The sequence below is a fragment of the Sminthopsis crassicaudata genome, chromosome 4 (genome assembly GCF_048593235.1).
Source record: "Sminthopsis crassicaudata isolate SCR6 chromosome 4, ASM4859323v1, whole genome shotgun sequence".
NCBI lineage: Eukaryota > Metazoa > Chordata > Mammalia > Dasyuromorphia > Dasyuridae > Sminthopsis > Sminthopsis crassicaudata.
Window position 1 is genome coordinate 264,235,674 of NC_133620.1, and position 22,756 is coordinate 264,258,429.

The 22,756-nt window shown below is 36.9% G+C and overlaps 1 protein-coding gene across 2 annotated transcripts in view; it reads left to right on the forward strand.

Moving 5' to 3' along the window:
• Window positions 1–21,341, forward strand: part of MCM3 (minichromosome maintenance complex component 3) — a 49,757-nt gene extending 28,416 nt beyond the window's left edge. For both annotated transcript variants that reach the window (XM_074310663.1, XM_074310664.1), the window contains 5 exons: window positions 248–388; window positions 8,976–9,079; window positions 9,480–9,568; window positions 18,543–18,612; window positions 20,652–21,341. In XM_074310663.1, the coding sequence (XP_074166764.1) occupies window positions 248–388; window positions 8,976–9,079; window positions 9,480–9,568; window positions 18,543–18,612; window positions 20,652–20,850 (603 nt within the window). In that variant the 3' untranslated portion in view covers window positions 20,851–21,341. The remainder of the gene's footprint in view (window positions 1–247; window positions 389–8,975; window positions 9,080–9,479; window positions 9,569–18,542; window positions 18,613–20,651) is intronic.
• The last annotated feature ends 1,415 nt before the right edge of the window (window positions 21,342–22,756 follow it).

The window sequence follows — 22,756 nt, forward strand, 5'->3', positions numbered from 1 at the left end:
GTCATTCTGAAATTGATGGGAATCACTTCAATTTCCTATTCTTTTCTTTTTCTTGTGTTGGTGCCCTTTTTTGAGACATCCAAAATTCTGAATTCTCTGCTGAAATGTGCTACTGGCTTCCCATGAGATTTCAAGGAAACATTCATTAACTTTGTTATTATATTTGTACATGGGAATGATGACTACCTGCCCAGAGCTTAGGAACGTAATGACCAAAACTGACTCCTTTCCCCTTTTTCCCCCCCAGACATCTCCAGTCACAGCCCGGACACTGGAGACTCTCATCCGTTTGGCCACTGCTCATGCCAAGGCCCGGATGAGCAAGACCATTGAGCTGCAGGATGCAGAAGATGCTGTGGAGCTGGTCCAGTATGCTTATTTCAAGAAGGTGAGTACCAGGGATAAGATGAAGATAAATTGAACAAAGAGCACAGTTCTCAGGGTTTAAAACTCTACCTGAATTTGAATATATAGTTATAGGAACTCTTCTTTAAATTATATTTTTGTTTTCAATGAACAAGAATTTTATTTTCTCTTCTTCCCAAACTACATTGAAAAAAAGGGGGAAAAAAAAACAACCCAAGTCTTTTAACAAATAAGCACAGTTAAGCAAAACAAATTTCCAAGATGACTGTGGTCAGTTTATATCTTATTCTGTTTGTTACCTCTCTTATCAGGTGGTGGGAAAGCTTCATTATTAGTGCCCTGGAATTGGGATAGATCATTCTGTTGCTGAAAGTTATGTCTTTCCAGGTTCTTTTTACAGTGATGTTGTTAGTGTATAAACTGTACTTCTGGTTCTGCTTAACTCTTCCCAGTTTCTCTGAAACTATCCCTTTTATTATTTCTTATGCCAACTTGTCAAAGGGTGGAATATTCTGTTCATGGTAATTTGAAGGGCTCCAAGTATGATGTGGAATTATTTCCTTGTCTTCGTTCAGGCTGTATTAAGATCCCTTCCAGGTAAATTTGAACAGCTACTGGACACATACATTGACTGGAAAACTGAAAAAAGGATGAGCATAGTTTAGTAAGAGTAAAGTAATTTTTAGCTATATTAGGAAGGATGGAGATAGTGATGTCCAGAATAGGTACCTAGAAATGATATAGGAATTAAATAGCACAGAGACCTTACAAAAGAAAAATAGATTGTCATCAGAGACTGACATAGCTGTTTTAAGAGTTCTTATACCAATGATACATGGTCCCAATGAACAGTTCTTTGCTCATTTAACTTTCATGACTTTCGAGTAGACCATAATTTTTAAATGATCTCTCCTGGATCTATTTTCCAGATCAATTGTTTTTCCAGTAGAACTTTTTTTTTTTTTTTTTTTTTTTTTGGTTTTGCTTTATTGTATCTTGATTTCTCATGAAGTCATTAGCTTCCACTTGCTCAATTCTATGTGTTAAGGAATTATTCTCCTTGATGAGCTTTTGTACCTTCTTTCCTAATTGGTAATTTTACTTTTTTAAGACATTCTTTTCCTCATTAGCTTTTTGCATTTCCTTTTGTACCTCTTAATTTTTCCTCTAACTCTGTTACTTCATTTTTGAAGTCCAGTTTGACCCCTTCCATAGCCTAGAGCCCAATTCTTTTTTTTCTTGGAGGCTTTGGATGTAGGATCTTCAACTTTGTTATCTTCTGAGAGTATGTTTTGAACCTCCTTGTTACCATAATAACTTTGAATAGTTAGAAACTGTTTTGTTTTTTGCTCATTTTCCTATCCTGTTTTTCAGCTTTTAACTCTTTTTTAGAGTAGGGCTCTGTTTCCAGGGTGGAGGATGCACCAGCCCAGGCTTCAAGGCTTTTGTGCAGCTGTTTTCAGAAATCCTTCTAAGAATCTGACCACAAGCACTTTTCTGCCCTAAAATTGTCAGGTGTGTCCCCACTCCACTGTAACTGTACTGGCCTGGCTGGGGCTGGAGCTCCATTGACCCAGGCTGTGCTAGGACTGCACATCAGGTCCCACCCCATTGCTGCAGACCCTCTCACTAACCTTCCTAGTCCTCCCTGATGTCCCCAGACTTAAGAGATCCAGAAGCTTCCAGTACTGCTGCTCATTCAAAAATCCCACCTTGCTGACACTGGGGTCTGGGTTGGAGCTGGGATTGAGCCTGTGCTGGAATTGCAGGGTAGACCCCCACTCTGGTCCCACAGACTTTTCTGCTGACCTTCCAGGTCCTCTTTGGTGTCTCGGTGCTGAGAGGTCTGAAAACCACAGTACTGCTGCTGATTCACAGGTCAGGCCAGGGCTGGGGCCAGGCTGTGCTGGGCCTGCACACTGGAGGTGACACAGACCTTTTCTGTTGAGTTCCTAAGTTGCTTTTGGCTGGAAAATGTTCCACTCTATGTTTTTGAGTGTTCTTATGTTCTAAACTTTGTTTAGAGTCATTATTTAAAGGAATTTGGAGCACTTTGGGGGAGAGGTTGGGGAGTTCCTTGTCTTTACTCCACCATTTTGGCTCTGGCTCCCTAAGATTTCTTTCTTCAGTTTCTAACACAGTGACCCTTTTCCCCCACAGTAAAAATAATCTAAAAGTTTGCTTTTGTCTGCTTGGATTCAGATGCAGATGTTATAAAAATCTTAGGGTCCTAGTTACTTAATTTCTTTTCTTTCTTGTTCTTATCCCTTTCAAAATGCACAGAAGTATGACTTTGAGTTCACTAATATTCTTCTCATTCTACTCAGAGGTGGAAAACTTTTGATTTCTGAGGATGGCTGATTTATTAAAGCTTTATTAAATGGCACTACATCCTTGGAGTTAATAGGGTCAAATCCCACATAACTTAACTTCTTTGCAGAACTGATTCAGTTTCTTTTTTTTTTCTTGTCTATTTCCTGAAACTTGCTGAAATTCTCTTCAGATACTCCTTTGCTTGAAGCAGTCTATCCTCATCTATAGGAAGATTAGGAATCCAGATTTCCCTCTTATTAGGGGTTTATGTCAGATTGCATTCAAAAAAAGGTTATGGGTACTTCCCCTCCCCTATTCTCCTCCCTTTTTCTTCCCCCTCCCAAATTTGGCTGTTATTCTTCATTTACTGTTTCCTGTCTTAGTTTTGTGGTTTCAGGGTGTGAAGGAGAGCTAATTTAATCTTTCAGTGCCTTGAGAAGAAAAATTTCCAAGTAGTTTTAGTAACTCATGTTGCATGGGTAGTCTAAGTAGTTCTCTAACATGCAAGCCAAAGAAACAGAGGATAAGTTCAGTTTCATCCTACATCCTGAGACTATACCACAACAGAGAGTTGGCTGTTGTGATCAAAAAGCACCTGAGGAGGTAAGAAAATAGAATAACCTAAATCTTTTTGAGAAGAAAAAATTAATTATTTCTAATCTATTTATAGCTTACCTAGTCTAAAAAAATTAATCTGTGAGGTCCTAATGTGAAATCTTTTTTGCCTTTTACTGATTTACAGCAGACAACAAAAGCAAAACTGCTTTTAGTTTGTGACTAACTGAATTTGAAATGCAGAATAATTAGTAAGAGAGGGAGGGAAAGGAAATGGAGGGAAGGAGGAAAGAAAAAGGAATATTGAAGAATAAAGAAAAAGAAAAACAAATGTTGAAAATTATATTTACATGTAATTGGGAAAAATAGAATATTAAGTGGGGGGATGAGGGGGGAAAGTAAATTCCATTTAAAAAATCTTATTTAAATAATACCCTAACTAAGCTGTTGTCTACCTAAATTGAATAAGTGAGTTCCTTATTCTATACTAACTGCAGTACATGCTTAGCAGTTTTATTCCTTTGGATCTTCTCCTTAATATCTGCTTTACGTGGAATCATAACTGCTTTTTAAGCTACAACATTACTGGCTATTACTGTAACTTAGTGTCTAGTTGCTAAAGCTAATCTCCTTGTTACACCTGTGATCTATAGCAAAGAGAGTCCTAACTACACCCTTTCACTCAGTTGCACTTAAGTTACACTTGGTGTAACAAGATACTAGCTAGTCTAACCAGCATTGTGGCCAGGAAGTTTATAGTTGTAAATATGGATTCTATTGGCTTGTTTCTTGGGCTTCAGCTGCCCTCAGCAATCTATGTGAATGTGGTATATCCCACATCTGTCCCTTTATGCATAGTCACATTTACTTCTCTACTTTAATTCAGGAATCCTAATCTAAATTCTCATCTGAAAAATAGAAATCTGGAAATCTGATAACAATCAAATGAAACATAGATAAACAGAACCATGCATGAAACATTGTTGTTGTTGTTGTTTTTAATTTACTTTCTAATCATTTTCTATTTTAGTTTCTCATCTTTAAATTTTTCTTTTCCCTTTTGAAAAGCAAAAGAAAGGTATAAGTATATAAGTAAATCAAAATACAGAATTTTTAAAAATCACAGTTTTAGAATCTTCCATCACAAATTTTAGTCTCACATTATTTGTTATTTGTTTTTTGTCTCTGCACCCTCTGATTTGGCCAGCATTGGAAATAGAGAAAAGAGAGACTTATCTTTTATGAAGATTTTTTGAAAAAGATTTTTTTACAGCCTGTTTCTTTTTGTTTGATCAAGCGAAAAGAAAAGGCAGATGTGAAAAACACCTGTTTGGTTATGGGTTTGCATAAAACATAGCATGGGACAGATATTGACATACTCTGTGAATAATTTCTGGTGAAAAAAAAAAGAGAAGTTGCAGAGGTTACCTAGTTTCTGATGCTACAGAATCCTTTCCCAGACTTAACTTTCTCTTTAAATGGAAACCAGAGAGAGATTAAAGTGAAAATTTTATCAAGAGAAACAGAAAAGAGAAACTGGATATTCCTAAGATTGGAGGCTGAACTGAGTTCAGGGAATAGGGGATCAGTGAGGGAGAGGAGTCTTGTTCAGGATCCCCTGGAGAAGGAACCAGATCTGCAGTTTCTGGAATATTCACTGGAGGGTCCTTGAAGCTGAATTCTAAGCTGGGGTCCTTTTCTGTTCCATATGAGGTACCATTTTGTTTAAAAAAAAAAAAATGAAAAAAAAGCAATCAGGAAGCTTTTTTGGCCAAAAAAACTGACCTGTATTAAGAAAAACAAAAATAGGGGCTCCAGTCTGCCTGGTATGTTCTGGGGCCGCTGAGTTAAAAAATTCACAATTATGCTGACTCCTATAATATTACATTTTGCAGGTCATCACATTCTAATTTTTTTTGAGATTCTAATTTTATTCTTTCCATGATGTCTCAATTAGTCCTTTACAGGATTTTCTTACTTTTATCATTTTTTTTTATACTTTTTCTTTTTCTTTCTTTCTTTTTTTTATTTATTAATTTTTATAATTATAATATTTTTTTGACAGTACATATGCATAGGTAATTTTTTTTTTTTTTTTTTTTACATTATCCCTTGTACTCCCTTCTGTTCCGAATTTTTCCCCTCCTTCCCTCCATCCCCTCCCCTAGATGGCAGGCATTCCCATACATATTAAATATCTTATAGTATATCCTAGGTACAATATATATGTGCAGAACCAAATTTTGTTGTTGTTGTTGTTGTTGCAAAGGAAGAATTGTATTCGGAAGGTAAAAATAATCTGGGAAGAAAAACATAAAAACAAACAAACAAACAAAAAAATGCTCACAGTTTACACTCATTCCCAGTGTTCCTTTTCTGGACGTAGCTGATTCTGTCCATCATTGATCAATTGGAATTGGATTAGCTCTTCTCTATGTTGAAGATATCCACTTCCATCAGAATACATCCTCATACAGTATCATTGTTGAAGTGTATAATGTTCTCCTAGTTCTGCTCATTTCACTCAGCATCAGTTGACTCCAAGCCTCTCTGTATTTCTCCTGTTGGTCATTTCTTACAGAACAATAATATTCCATAACATTCATATACCATAATTTACCCAACCATTCTCCAATTGATGGACATCCATTCATCTTCCAGCTTCTAGCCACTATGAAAAGGGCTGCCACAAACATTTTGGCACATACAGGTCCCTTTCCCTTCTTTAGTATTTCCTTAGGATTTATAAGCCCAATAGTAGCAATGCTGGGTCAAAGGGTATGCACATTTTGATAACTTTTTGGGCATAGTTCCAAATTGCTCTCCAGAATGGTTGGATTCTTTCACAACTCCACCAACAATGTATCAGTGTCCCAGTTTTCCCACAGCCTCTCCAACATTCATCATTCTTTGTTCCTGTCATCTTAGCCAATCTGACAGGTGTGTAGTGGTATCTCAGAGTTGTCTTAATTTGCATTTCTCTGATCAATAGTGATTTGGAACACTCTTTCATATGAGTGGAAATAGTTTTAATTTCATCATCTGAAAATTGTCTATTCATATCCTTTGACCATTTATCAATTGGAGAATGGCTTGATTTCTTATAAATTAAAGTCAATTCTCTGTATATTTTGGAGATGAGGCCTTTATCAGAACCTTTACCTGTAAAAATGTTTTCCCCATTTGTTACTTCCCTTCTAATCTTGTTTGCATTAGTTTTGTTTGTGCAGAAACTTTTTAATTTGGTGTAATGAAAATTTCCTATTTTGTGATCAATAATGATCTCTAGTTCTCCCTTGGACACAAACTCCTTCCTCCTCCACAAGTCCGAGAGGTAAACCATCCCATGTTCCTCCAATTTATTTATGATTTCGTTCTTTATGCCTTGGACCCATTTTGATCTTATCTTAGTATGTGCTGTTAAATGTGGGTCCATGCCTAGGTTCTGCCATTACTTTTATCATTTTAACATTAATATATAGATATGATTGTTATGGTCACATACTTAAGATATATATTAACTGATACATACTATCTGTAATTAGAGGACAAATCCAGTTTCCTGGAACTGCATTGTAATTTAGTTAACACCCAGGACTTTTTTAACTGGCCATATGTTCTTAGTGTAAATCAGTTATTTCTTTTCCTTTTTTTCTTTTTTTTTTCTTTTTTTTTTTTTTAAGTTATACAGTTACTTATTATCTTAATAATTATAGCTGATCAAAGATCAACCAGGCAATACAAAGCAAAACATGGAAGGTATTGATTATTGATCTTTTTCCTTTCATGACCTGCTGACTCTGATGTTTTTGATTCTCTGATCACTTGAGCCAGCCTTCCTTCATTTTATAGTTAAGGAATTGGGTCCTTTGGTCAAGGTCAGACATCTAGTTTGTGAGGAAGAGCACGCTCAGACCTACTGGTGAGAAGTCTGGGTTTGCATCTTAGCTCCAGCATTAACAATGTGACCAAGAGCAAGTTATTTAATCTCATTGATCATCTGGTTTCTCATCTGTAAGGTGGCAATCATTAGCAATACTTTAAACTCAGAGGGTGGTGGGAAAGAAAGAACTTTGTAAACCTTAAAGAAACATGTTCATGGAAATGTGGTTATTATTAGTAGGGAGACTGTCTACCCTTTTCTCTCAGTCCTCAATTTCTACCATAAGCCAGGACAGAAATCTCATTTTCTTCTGTATGGAGATTCCATGTAGGATAATAGTCTCTCTCTGACCATGAAGGGACAGTGTGTGGGAGACCCTGGGTGCTCTCCATGATATCAGCCTCAAAAGATCAGAAGTTGATCATTATGAAATGATTGCTGTAATGATAATTTATAATAATTAATCCTTTATAGCCTCAAGAAAAATCTCTGGTAGCATATACACATATTTGTATATATATATTAAATACATATATACACATATATGTGTATGTCTATCTATCTATCTATATATATATATACGCACACACACAAGTACATATATAATACACAGACACATGGTTAATTCTTTATAACCTCTAAGAAATCTAGTATTACATACAACATAACATAAAATATGTGCACATACATGTATATGTATATAAACTATATTACATAACATAACATGTAATATATAATAATATACACATGTATAACATGTTGGAAGGTATATACACAAACATATGCAAACAAATTTATATCATATTATGCTAAACATGTGAAAATACATTATATTTGCATAAATGCATTTTTATATGTGTGTAGACATTTGTACATATGTGTGAATAACTAGTTTGTACACTAGTTCAGAGCCTCTGTGACCTCTTAGACCCAGAGTTAAGACCTGAATTTCTAGTTCAAGCTGGAGTACTTACTAGCTGTGTGATCTGAGCAAGTCACTTAATCTCTAGTTACTTCAGTTTTCTTATCTGTAAATTGGAGATAATAAATAGCCTAGAGTTGTGAGGATCAAATGAAATATTTGTAAAGTGCTTTGCAAACCTAATGTGTATACAAGTATGGATGTGTATATGTGTAATATACATATGCATGTATGTATATTACATATATATGCATATAGCAACAACAATAAATATGTAACACTTATGTGCTGTATGTACTATCTCTATCTCATTTGATCCTCCTAGCAAACTCCTCAGGAGATAGGTGGTGTTATTATTCCAATTTTTCTTGATAAGGTTACTGAAGCAAACAAAGTGACTTGTTCAGGGTTACATAGTTAGGAAGTGACTAAGGATGGATTTGAACTCAAGTCTCCTGGATCCAAGGTCCAGTGTTTTATCCTAGCTGTCCTGAAATACTATCATGTATATTATAATTATACATACATTGTGTGTGTGTGTGTGTGTGTGTGTGTGTGTGTGTGTGCGCGCGTGTGTGTGTGTGTAAATAAAACATTAATTCTTGGAATATTTTATCAGTGTAAGAAGTTTCTTGTTTAAGAATCACTAAATATTATAAGTGAACCAGAAGTCAGGGCTTCTTTACACTAAAGCTTAATATCTATCCACTGTGCCATGCTGACTTTCAAGCATTTTATATACATTATTTTGTTTGCTTACAATAATGCTTTGAGTTAGATGCCACATAAGTATACTTTATCTTGTTATAAATATTTGGAGAAAGATACTGGGAAACAGAGAGATTGAGTGATTGGCTTTTAAGGATCAGAATAACATTATCTCCAAGTAGGATCCATGCATCTTATCTATTTTTTAATTCCTGGGTTTGACCCTAGGTCTTAGAGAAAGAGAAGAAACGAAAAAAACGAAGTGAGGATGAATCGGAGACAGAGGATGAGGAGGACCAAATGCAGGATGGCCATGAGCAGAGAAAGAAGAAGTGAGTGGAGCAGAGGACTTGGGAGGAGAAAAATATTTTTTTTTTTCTTTCCCTCAGGGTGGGGGAATGGGAGTGTTCCCATGCCTATTTGCTAAGGAGTGCTTGGTTCCTTCTCCTTCCTTGGAGAAAGCTGATCTTAGCAGGATTTCAGGCTGAGGTTACCAGAGAAGGAAGAAAAAGGAGGACTTCCTTTGATGGAGCAACCTCAGGCCAGGTTAGGATCCTACTGCCTGTGTTTTTGTACTAGTAGAATGGTGAATTTTTGGAATCTGTTATTCTCTGAAAAGATAAAAGCTTCAAGGAGTAAATATATGATCCAAACCTGTAAATTCAAAAGGAGATTTAGGAAATTTAGGAAAGTGAGGTTGATGCTTTTAACAAAATTGTGTCAATACTCTAGGAGGAAGGTTGATGCCTCAGAAGGGAAAGAAGGAGGGGACTCTTATGATCCCTATGACTTCAGTGATACAGAAGAGGAAATGCCACAGGGTGAGTATCCCCCTTCCTATAGTTTGGAGGCCAGGCTGTCAAGCTGTGGCCTTGTTACCAAGGTGCTTGCATCTGGAGGACAAATCCTTTGCTATCTTTCACCTCAGGGTGTGCTCTGACGTTCCAGTTTTGTTTTTAATATCCCTAGATATATGCTGATCTTCCTTGATTTCTTTTTTTTTTTTTTTTTTTAATTAATTTTAAACTTAAATGCAAAATAAGAGGGGAAAAAAATGCCACATGCATAGCAGAACATAAGAAAGGATTCAAAATATAAAGCAGTGAATTTCCATTTCAAGAAAGCCTATATAAAAATGTGGAAATATGTTTAGAAGAATTGTACATGTTTAACCTATATTGGATTATTTGCTGTCTAGGAGAGGGGGGAGGTAGGGAGAAAAATTTGGAACACAGGTTTTTGTGAGGGTGAATGTTGAAAATTATCATTGTATGTATTTTGAAAAATAAAAAGCTGGAGCAGAGCCAAGATGGCAGAGAAGATACACACAAATTTCTAAGTTCCCTTTTACCCTCAATACCAACTATTTAATTCAGCCTCAAAAATAACGCTGGACTGGTAAAAACCACAAAGATTAGAAGCACAATTTACCAGCTGAAGAGAATCTGGAATTTTGTCAGAAAAGGTCGGTCCAGAGGGGTGGAGAAAAAGACCAGCAGCAGATAGTGATAGACTAAAGGCTAGCATATTGTGCCAAATGGGCTGAGGAGGCCTCTGGGGTTAGAAAAGCTACTGAGACAGAGGAATCTGGCATAGGCTGATAGCTCTACTCTACTTGTAAAACAGCAGACCAGGAGAGAAATCAAAGCCACTTTAAAAAACAAAACAAAACACCCCCCCCCCCCCCCCCCCCCCGCCAGAACCTATAACTACCCAAAGGGCTGTGCAACTGCCTTCTGCTGTCCTGGGCTTTTCCTTGGGGCAGTTAAGAACCTGCACAGTATGGGACACAGCACAGGACAGGCTCTAATCCACACAGTGGGGGGCTCGGCCTGAGGCAGTGGAATTCCCAGCAGCTAAACTCATATCCAAGGCCCCACCCGAGGCTTTGCCTGGGATTTGTGACACTTTCACTGTTCAGCATCTAGCCTCAGGGCAGGCACTAGGCCACACAGCGGGGGTCCTTCACTGGGCACACCCCCACGGTGCAGCCATGCTAACCACCTCTGATTCATTTCCGGTGGGGGGGACAACTCTCTCCCAGAGCTCTCTCTTAGCCTGTTCACAAGACTGCTGCATTCCATCTTATCCCCTTCTGTGAGGAAGCTGGTAAATTTCTTACCCAAAGGGCAGACCCCCCAGGTTTTAAAAATGAGTAAAAAAACTGAAGAGAATGATTGACACCTTCAATGTGGGTATCCAACCCCAAGGAGGCTAACAGCAGACAGTCCCCAAATAACATCCTAAAGGGGAATGATACCTGCCCCCCATCACATAACTCTCTCCTAGAAGAAACTATTAAAAAGTTAAGAGAATTAGAAGAAAAATGGGGAAAGGAAAGAGAATCTATGATAAAGAATAAAAACGTCCTGAAATTTGAATTGGAAAAGGTTAAAAAAAATCACAGGAAAGTAGCATTTCTGAATTGGAAAAGATAAAGAATTCCCAAGAAAATAAGATTTGTGAATTGGAAAAAGAAAATAACTCACTTAAAAAAAAAATAGTGAAATGGAAAAAAATTCCACAGAGCAAAATAATTCATTTAAAAACTCAATTGGACACATACAAAAAGAACTACAAAATGTGAATGAAGAAAATAACTCATTAAAAATCAGGACTGAACAAATAGAAATGAATGATTCATTGAGACACCAAGAATCAGTCAAACAAAATAAAAAAAATGAAAAGCTGGAGAATAATGTCAAATATTTACTGGGAAAATCTATAGACCTGGAAAATAGATCTAGGAGAGATAATCTGAGGATCATTGGACTTCCCCAAAACTATGATGAAAAAAAGAGCCTAGATTCTATTTTACAGGAAATCATCAAAGAGAACTGTCCAGAGATAATAGAAACAGAAGGGAAAATAGGCATTGAAAGAATTCATAGAACCCCTTCTGAAAAAGACCCTAAAAAACAAACTGCACAGAGTATTGTGGCTAAGCTGCAGAACTATCAGACTAAGGAAAAAATATTGCAAGCAGCCAGGAAAAAATAATTCAAATATCAGGGTGCCACAATAAGCGTCACTCAAGATCTGGCTGCATCCACATTAAAAGATTGAAGGGCCTGGAATCTGATATTCCGAAAGGCAAAAGAACTTGGAATGCAGCCAAGAATAAACTACCCAGCTAAGTTTAGCATTTTCTTCCATGGAAGAAGATGGACATTTAATGAAACAGAGTACTTCCATTTGTTTCTAAGAAAAAAGCAGATCTAAACAAAAAATTTGATCTCCAACCACAAGACTCAAGAGAAGCAGAAAGAGGTAAAAGGAACTCTTGAGAACTGTATTTCTGTTGTGGATATAGAGAAAGTCCACATGTATAATTTGATTTTACTGATATAACATTAAAAAAAAGGGGGGAAGTAGAGAGGGAAAGGGAATAGTATCAGAAAACGGGAAAGGAGAGATAAAAAGAGGAAAACTATATCCCAGGAAGAGGCAAAGAAAATTCACCATATCTGAGGGTATTTAGAGAGGGGGAAGAACATTGTGTGAATCTTACTCTCATCAGAGTAGGCTCAAAGAGTTAATAATTGGCATATTTGTTTTTAAGAGAATTCTCTCTCACCTCATTAAAAGTGGGGAGAGGAAAAGGTAAAAGGAAGAGAGTAATAAGGGAAGAGTACAAGAAAGGGGAAGGGATTTAATAGGAGGGAGGGGAGGGATACTAAAAAGGGAGGGCTGCGTCACACAAGTGGGGCCCATAAGTTTAAAACTGGGGAAGGGGTTCAGGGGGAACTAGAGGAAAAAAAAGCATAATCTGGGGATAATATGATGGCAGGAAATACAGAATTAGTAATTTTAACTGTAAATGTGAATGGGATGAACTCTCCCATTAAACGGAGGCGGATAGCAGACTGGATCAAAAGTCAGAATCCTACAATATGTTGTTTACAGGAAGCACACTTAAAGCAGGGAGATACATACAGAGTAAAGGTAAAAGGCTGGAGCAGAATCTATTATGCTTCAAGTGAAGTCAAAAAAGCAGGGATGGCCATCCTTATCTCAAATCAAGCAAAATCAAAAATTGATCTAATTAAAAGAGATAAGGAAGGAAACTATCCTGCTAAAGGGCACCATAGATAATGAAGCCATATCAATACTAAACATATATGCACTAAGTGGTATAGCATCTAACTTCCTAAAGGAGAAGTTGAGAGTTGCAAGAAGAAATAGACAACAAAACTATAATAGTGGGAAATCTCAACCTTCCACTCTCAGAATTAGATAAATCAAACCACAAAACAAATAAGAAAGAAATTAAAGAGGTAAATAGAATATTAGAAAAACTAGGTATGATAGACCTTTGGAGAAAACTGAATGGTGACAGAAAGGAATATACTTTCTTCTCAGCAGTTCATGGAACCTATACAAAAATTGACCATATATTGGGACATAAAGATCTCAAAAAATTAAATGCAGGAAGGCAGAAATAGTAAATGCTTTCTTCTCAAATCACAATGCAATAAAAACTACATTTAACAAGAAGTTAGGGGTAAATAGACCAAAAAGTAATTGGAAACTAAATAATCTCATCTTAAAGAATGATTGGGTGAAATAGCAAATTATAGAAACAATTAAAAATTTCACCCCAGATAATGACATCATACCAAAATTTGTGGGATGCAGCTAAAACGGTAATAAGGGGAAATTTTATATCTTTAGAGGCTTACTTGAATAACATAGAGAAAGAGAAGATCATGAATTGGACCTGCAATTTAAAAAGCTAGAAAAAAGACCAAATTAAAACCCCCCCAACCAAATACTAAACTTGGAATTCTAAAATTAAAAGGAGAAATCAATAATATTGAAAGTAAAAAAACTATTGAATTGATAAATAAAACTAAGAGTTGGTTTTATGAAAAAGCCAATAAAATAAATAAACCTTTGGTAAATCTGATCAGAAAAAATAAAGAGGAAAATCAAATTGTTAGTCTTAAAAATGAAAAGGGGGATCTTTCCACCAATGAAGAGGAAATTAGAGCAGTAATAAGGAGTTACTTTGCCCAACTTTATGCCAATAAATTTGATAACTTAAGTGAAATGGATGACTACCTCCAAAAATATAGGCTTCTTAGATTAATAGAGGAGGAGATAAATTGCTTAAATAGTCCCATTTCAGAAAAAGAAATAGAACAAGCTATTAATCAACTCCCCAAGAAAAAATCCCCAGGACCAAATGGATTTACATGTGAATTCTACCAAACATTTAAAGAACAATTAGCCCCAATGTTATATAGACTATTTGAAAAAATAGGGGATGAAGGAATCCTACCAAACTCCTTTTATGACACAGACATGGTACTGATACCTAAACCAAGTAGGTTGAAAACTGAGAAAGAAAACTATAGACCAATCTCCTTAATGAATATTGATGCTAAAATCTTAAAGAAGATATTAGCAAAAAGACTTCATTATGATCAAGTAGCATTTATTCCAGGAATGCAGGGCTGGTTTAATATTAGGAAAACTATCAGTATAATTGACCATATTACTAATCAAATTAACAAAAACCATATCATCTCAATAGATGCAGAAAAAAATCATTTGATAAAATCCAACATCCATTCCTACTAAAAACGCTTGAGAGTATAGGAACAAATGGACTATTCCTTAAAATAGTCAGGAGCATATATTTACGACCGTCAGTAAGCATAATATGTAATGGAGATAAACTGGAACGTTTCCCAGTAAGATCAGGAGTGAAACAAGGTTGCCCACTATCACCATTACTATTCAATATAGTACTAGAAATGCTAGCCTTGGCAATAAGAGCCGAGAAAGAGATTCAAGGAATTAGAGTAGGAAATGAGGAAATCAAACTATCACTCTTTGCAGATGACATGATGGTATACTTAGAGAACCCCAGAGATTCTAATAAAAAGTTATTAGAAAAAGTTGCAGGATACAAAATAAATCCACATAAATCCTCAGCATTTTAATATATTACCAACAAAATGCAACAGCAAGAGATACAAAGAGAAATCCCATTCAAAACAACTGCCGAGAGTATAAAATATTTGGGAATCCATCTACCAAAGAAACGTCAGGAATTATATGAGCAAAACTATAAAACACTTGCCACAAAAATAAAATCAGATTTAAATAATTAGAAAGACATTAATTGCTCTTGGATAGGCCGAGCGAATATAATAAAGATGACAATACTCTTTAAATTAATCTATTTATTTAGTGCTATACTCATCAAACTCCCAAGAAACTATTTTAATGACCTAGAAAAAATAACAACAAAATTCATATGGAAGAACAAAAAGTCGAGAATTGCAAGGGAACTAATGAAAAAAAACTCAGAGGAAGGTGGTCTAAGTGTACCTGATCTAAAGCTATATTATAAAGCAGCAGTCACCAAAACCATTTGGTATTGGCTAAGAAATAGACTAGTCGATCAGTGGAACAGATTAGGTACAAAGGACAAAAAAGGGTACATCTATAGCAATCTAGTGTTTGACAAATCCAAAGCTATCAACTTTTGGATAAGAATTCATTATTTGAAAAAAACTGTTGGGAAAACTGGAAATTAGTATGGCAGAAATTAGATATGGACCCACACTTAACACCATATACCAAGATAAGATCAAAATGGGTCACTGATTTAGGCATAAAGAATGAGATGATAAATAGACTAGAGGAACAGAGGATAGTCTACCTCTCAGACTTTTGGAGGAGGAAGGAATTTATGACCAGAGGAGAGCTAGAGATCATTATCGATCACAAAATAGAAAGTTTTGATTTCATCAAATTAAAAAGCTTTTGTACAAACAAAACTAATGCAAACAAGATTAGAAGGGAAGTAACAAATTGGGAAAACATTTTTACAGTTAAAGGTTCTGATAAAGGCTCATCTCGAAAATATACAGAGAATTGACTCTAATGTATAAGAAATTAAGCCATTTTCCAATTGATAAATGGTCAAAGGATATGATGTGACAATTCTCAGATGATGAAATTGAAACCATTTCCACTCATATGGAAGAGTGTTCCAAATCACTATTGATCAGAGAAATGCAAATTAAGACAACTCTGAGATATCATTACCCACCTGTCAGATTGGCTAAGATGACAGGAACAAATAACGATGAATGTTGGAGAGGATGTGGGAAAACTGGGACACTGATGGATTGTTGGTGGAGTTGTGAAAGAATCCAACCATTCTGGAGAGCAATCTGGAATTATGCCCCAAAAGTTATCAAACTGTGCATACCCTTTGATCCAGCAGTGCTGTTATTGGGCTTATATCCCAAGGAAATACTAAAGAGGGGAAAGGGACCTGTATGTGCCAAAATGTTTGTGGCAGCTCTTTTTGTAGTGGCTAGAAACTGGAAAATGAATGGATGCCCATCAATTGGAGAATGGTTGGGTAAATTATGGTATATGAATGTTATATTACTCTGTAAGAAACGACCAGCAGGAGGAATACAGAGAGGCTTGGAGAGACTTAGATCAACTGATGCTGAGTGAAATGAGCAGAACCAGGAGATCATTATACGCTTCAACAATGATACTGTATGAGGATGTATTCTGATGGAAGAGGATATCTTCACATAAAGAAGATCTAATTCAGTTCCAGTTGATCAATGATGGACAGAAACAGCTACAGCCAGAGAAGGAACACTGGGAAGTGAATGTAAAATGTTAGCACTATTGTCTTCCTACCCAGGTTACTTATATCTTCAGAATCCAATTCTTAACATGCAACAAGAAATTCGGTTTTATAGACATATATTGTATCTAGGATATACTGTAACACATTTAATATGCATGGGATTGCCTGTTATCTAGGGAAGGGAGTAGAGGGAGGGAGGGGAAAATTTGGAAAAGTGAATACAAAGGATAATGTAAAAAAAAAAAAAAATTATCCATGCATATATACTGTCAAAAAAAATTATAATTATAAAATTAAGAAAAAAAAAGAAAAATAAAAAGCTGTTCTATATTAACAAAAAAAAGTCTATATAATACCACATGTTGTGTTCAGAATTCTCCAGCTTATGTTTGCTTCCTTGTAGGTTTTCTTTTGTTTTCTGCTTTGCACTTTTTACTTTACCTTCCTCTCTCCTCTTCCCTAAAGCAACTACAATACACATCTATATATACATATATATATATATGTGTGTGTGTGTGTGTGTATATATATATATATATATATATATATATATATATATATATATATACACACATATACATAAATATCTGTAATCATTCACATATGCTCATATACATTCATATGCATATATGTAAGAGTGTATTGTGCTTATTTCCTCCTATCTTCTGTTTCTCTGAAGATGGATGTCATCTTTCTTCATAAGTCTAAGTTTTTCCATTTTTTTTTTTCTTCTTTTTCTGAGGCTGGGGTTAAGTGACTTGCCCAGGGTCACACAGCTAGGAAGTATTAAGTGTCTGAGACCAGATTTGAACTTGGGTCCTTCTGAATTCAGGGCTAGTGCTCTATCCACTGCGCCACCTAGTTGCCCCTTTTCCATATTTTTAAATCCATCAGCTCATTTCTCTACATCACAGCAATATTCCAACTTTATACTGTCTAGTTGTTTTAAATAGTCTAAAACAAAAACCTTGATTTCCTCTTGCAGAAATTTTTCCCACTTCCCATGTTGAACATTGCTTTATCCTTTAAGCGCAAATTTCCTTTTTCTTTCTTTCTTTTTTTTTTTTATTAAATTTACAATTATAACATTTTTTTTGACAGTACATATGCATAGGTAATTTTTTACAACATTATCCCTTGTACTCCCTTCTGTTCCGAATTTTCCCCTCTTCCCTCCACCCCCTCCCCTAGATGACAGGCATTCCCAAACATATTAAATATGTGTGCAGAACTGAATTTGTTGTTGTTGTTTCTGCTGCAAAGGAAGAATTGGATTCAGAAGGTAAAAATAACCTGGGAAGAAAAAAATGCAGTTTACACTCATTTCCCAGTGTTCCTTCTCTGGGTGTAGCTGATTCTGTCCATCATTGATCAATTGGAATTGGATTAGCTCTTCTCTATGTTGAAGAAATCCACTTCCATCAGAATACATCCTCATACAGTATCATTGTTGAAGTGTATAATGATCTCCTAGTTCTGCTCGTTTCACTCAGCATCAGTTGATGTAAGTCTCTCCAAGCCTCTCTGTATTCATCCTGTTGGTCATTTCTTACAGAACAATAATATTCCATAACATTCATATACCATAATTTACCCAACCATTCTCCAATTGATGGACATCCATTCATTTTCTAGTTTCTAGCCACTACAAAAAAGGCTGCCACAAACATTTTGGTACATACAGGTCCCTTTCCCTTCTTTAGTACTTCCTTGGGAAAGAAGCCCAGTGGTAGTATGGCTGGGTCAAAGGGTATGCACATTTTGATAACTTTTGGGGCATAATTCCAGATTGCTCTCCAGAATGGTTGGATTCTTTCACAACTCCACCAACAATGTATCAGTGTCCCAGTTTTCCCACAGCCCCTCCAACATTCATCATTCTTTGTTCCTGTCATCTTAGCCAATCTGACAGTGTGTAGTGGTGTCTCAGAGTTGTCTTAATTTTAAGCAGAATTTCCTTTGGTCCTTTTTTGTGTTCTACCTTGTATCATGGAAATAGCTAATGTATTGTGACCTCTTGCCCATTCAGCAGAACCTCTATACTGAATGGGGGTTTGTAGAATGTTTTTTTTATTATTGATTATAAATTTGGCTTCAATTTATTATCTTTATTATCTTTCCTGCACCCCTTCCCCCCACCCCCCATTATGGATCCCCTGCAGTGCATACTCCAAAGATGCCTGAACCACAAGAATCCAAAGAGGGCCAGAAGACAGAGTTAACTGAATCCAGGTGAGAGAGATTGTAGGGAATCATATCTGTTTCTTCCCAAGTTGTCTATGAATAAGTCAATGAATAAATCAATTGTTTATTCTCTTGTTACTTATTTCACTGAGTTGATGATTTTTTTCCTGGAATCATGGATTGTTGGAAAGTCATACCTGGAAGGAAGGTGACACATCCTATAGTAAGGATCATAGAATTGGAATAGGGACCTTGGGGACCATAGGCAGCAACCCTCAGGTTATGTTACTGAAGATGGGAAGGTTAAGTGCTTGCTCAAGGTTATATAGCTGGAAACAATTCTCTCTTTTTGCATTTAATAAAATCAAGGGGAAGGAATTTTTCCAAGGTTAAGTGATAAGTGTTAGAGCTTCCAGGTACATTTATTATAAGTGTGACGTTGCATAGATCACTCTTGAGCCTCCCATTTCCTCATCTGTAAAATGAGAATTGGTCTAGATGTTCCCTAAGGTCTCTTCCAACTTTGAGTCCTTGGATACTTTGTAAGCTGTAGAAGAATTCTCATGTGCCCCAAGAAAGATCCTGAGGTGGGGATATATAATCATTAAAGACTCAAAGCAGGGATCCCCCAATTTATTGGTATCCCTTGGAAGGTTAAACGTGCTAACCGTGAGATAATGGGACATCCTGTGGGGAGAAGATCTTGCTTAGGGTCAGAACTCCCTCTCTGCTGGAAGCAACCAATGATTTGCCAGGGCTGGCTCAATTGGGTGACAAAAACAACCTCACTGTAGAGCAAAATAGTTAACTTCCCTAAAAGAGGAAGCTGGCTAGGGAAGTACTTATTAGGGGCAACCCTGTGTGTGTGTGTGGCGAGAGAGACAGACAGACAGACTTCATGCCCTCAGATCTACGTCTGACTTTGATGACAGAGTTGAAAACTATACTAGAACAGTTGTATTGTTACATCTTTTTTTCTTTTTTTAATCAGTTCTTTTCATTTGTATATAAATATGTATAATTAGTCGTTTATAGATATGATGAGCCCCTCTCTTACCTCCTTGATGAGCCCACTTTTGATTAAAAAAGAAAAATAATTAAGCAAAACCAATCTATTGATGATTATGGCCAGCAGATTATGCAATAATCTGTATCCATAGTTGAACAAGTCTAATGAAAGGAGCCTCTGCTCCGCACTTAAAAAATACATTCTCAATTTCTTTTTATAACCTTCATTTCTAAAATATTTTTCAGCTGATTTTTTATTGCCTTGTTCCTATTTCCCATGCTCTCTGGCTCTCAACAAAAACTTCCAGGTCCAGCCTTACTTATTTGGTTTGGACCCTGTTTACCTTAGAGTGAATATAAATAGCAGTTTTTTCTGTTTTGGCCAGATAGCCTGGGTCTTTCCCTGCCAGATTGATTTTTTTTTTTTTTTTTTTAAACGTAGGTTAAAAACCACCATTCTTTGCCTCATTTCTTTTTGACTAGTTTTAATAACAGAATGAGTAAATGCTTCAGGCAAACTGAGACCTGCTTAAAAAGGCCAAGGTCTCCCATTGCATCCAGGGTCATCTCTAATTGTCCTGATCTATATCTGGCCACTAGACCCAGATAACTCTGGAGGGAAAAGTGAGGCAGGTGACTTTGCACAGCCCTTCCTCTCTTACATCCAGTTTATTTGCTTCCCTAAGGTCATGGCAAATAGCAACAACTTTGAAAGTTTGTAAGGGTAGGGATTGACCTATGATTCCTAGCCTTTTATCTCCAAATTACCATTTTATAGTTGCTTACAGAACTAAGAGAATATTCATCTAATAGTGTCAGAGGTGGAACCCAGGACATTCTGGTGCCAAGTCCAACTCCATTTCTCCCCTGTAATAGAAGAAAAAATGCAGGAGGAAAAAAATAAGGCATTTCTTTAAAAATAATCAGTACATTAACCAAGCCTGAAAGTACATGTAATCTTCCACACTTTGTCTCCCGTTTCAGCTAAGAAAGAATGGAGGTTTAGCTATCCACTTTAAATATTCATCCATGCTACCCTTTTGCATTCTGCTAATAATGGTTTATTCTGTCTTGGGCAGGTTGAAGGCATTCAAAGTTGCCCTCCTGGAAGTGTTCCGGGAAGCCCACGCCCAGTCTGTGGGCATGAATCGTCTTATAGAATCCATCAACCAGGACAATGAATCGCCATTTTCCCCAGCAGAGGTCCAGGCTGCATTGAATAAGATGCAGGACGATAACCAAGTCATGGTCTCCGATGACATCATTTTCCTCATCTGAGTCTGCTGTTTCCCTGACAAGGGGGCTTATCTTTAAAACTGTTTTTGTTCAAAAAAAGTTTTTCCCATCCCTTCCTCACTTCCACTTCCTGTATTTGTATCTTTCTGTGCATATCCCTTCTTTGTCCATTGACTTATATTGCCCAAGACTGCTGTGCTGAAGTGGAGAGCCTTGGTGGGTCCCAGTGAAATCAAAACTGGACTTAGGGGAAAAAGCTTTAAAGATGGAATCCTTTCCTGCCACCGTGGGGCAACAGGGGAGGGGTGGAAGAAAAAACTCTGGAGCTCTGAGTTCTTAAACAAGCTACTCCCTCTCATTGAGGGAGAAAAAAATCCTCTGGCCTTTGTTCTGGGGAAGCCAACGATGTCACTAGGGATGCTTGATTTATTGATGGAGCTCCTGCATTGGTTGTGATCCATTTCTGTTGAGAGCTGCTGGTTGGGTTTTTAGACTTCAACTGAATTAAATGCACTGACTGCCTCTGCACCACACTTGGGTTGCTGTCCCAGTTTGAAGATCCGATTTTCACTTGTTTGAAATAATGCAGGAGATAGTTTCCTAAGTTAGTTGGTTCAAGTATACTTCCAAAACAATCCAGTGGTTTGAGAGCAAAAATACATTTATTTTTCCCTTCTCGGGAATGATGTAGTTAAATCATTTTGATAATATAGACTTGGCCTGAATTACTTGCAAGCTCCCCACCCCTCCTTTCACCCTAATGTATATGTGCCTATGCATTATTTGTTTTTGCTTTCCCAAAAATTGTTGCTGAGGGGCATCGACACCAAGCCACCACAGGGTGGCGACAGATGGCTGTGCATAGCACCAGCCCAGATGGGGAAGGGTAGTCAGCTGGGTTCAGGTTAATCTCCTGAGGTGTCTGAGCATTTAATTAGCATGGATTATAAGTCAAACCCCGTAGGGAGGGATACCCTTTTCCTGGAGCCTAGAGGTAGCCACCTAGCAAGAGGAAGCCCAGTTAGTTGCTTAAGCCATTTCTGGAGAAGAATTGATCAATGACTGGTCTTTGGCAGGGCAGAGATGGAATAGCTGCTGATGATAGATGAGCTCTGAGTTTTGAAGCAAAAGGTGACCTTTCATTTTTCAGGCCTTGGGGAAGCTACACTCATGAGTATCCCAGAAGTGTAAGGGCCTTATTGGCCTTTTCAGGCTGTAGATAGATATTGCCTACCAGGTTGAATGGGAGATAGGTCGTGGAACTTCTTGTTACAGTACTTGTTATACTGTTAAGTATAAATAGGGTTGGTTTGCTAGCCTTTGCAGAGGTTCTTTTTTTTAACAACAATAAAACAAACCTAAAAGTTCTTTTGAGAATAGCTCTTCTAACTTGGACATTGGTCCTGGGTTGGCAGGCTATAGGAGGAGTCGGATCAGTTCTCAATCAGTAGTAAGCACTTCCTATGCACCAGGCACACTAATAAATGTTGGGGATACAAAAAGAAAAGCCTACTGTCCCAAGGAGCTCACAATCTAATGAGACACCAAACAAATACGAACTCTACATAGAATAAATAGGAAATAATGAGAGAAGGGCACTGGGATTAAAGAGGGTTTGGGGAAGTCTTCCTTTGAAAGATGGGATCTTAGTTGAGATTTGAAGTCACAGAAGCCAACAACAAATGAAGAGGGAGAGCACTTCAGGCATGGGAGACAAAATGCCAGGAGTGGAGGAATGGCGCTTGTCTTATTCGTGGAACACCCAGCATAGCCCCTGGAAGAACATATTGAAGTGAATGTGATGAAGCAAACTGAAGAGGAGTGAAGGCACAGGCTACAAAGAAGAGCTTTGAATATTAAGAGATTTATTTGTGGAGGCAAAGGAGCCACCGAAGTTTATTGAGTGAGGTTGGAGTGATAAAAGGGACTCATGCTTTAGGAAAATCAC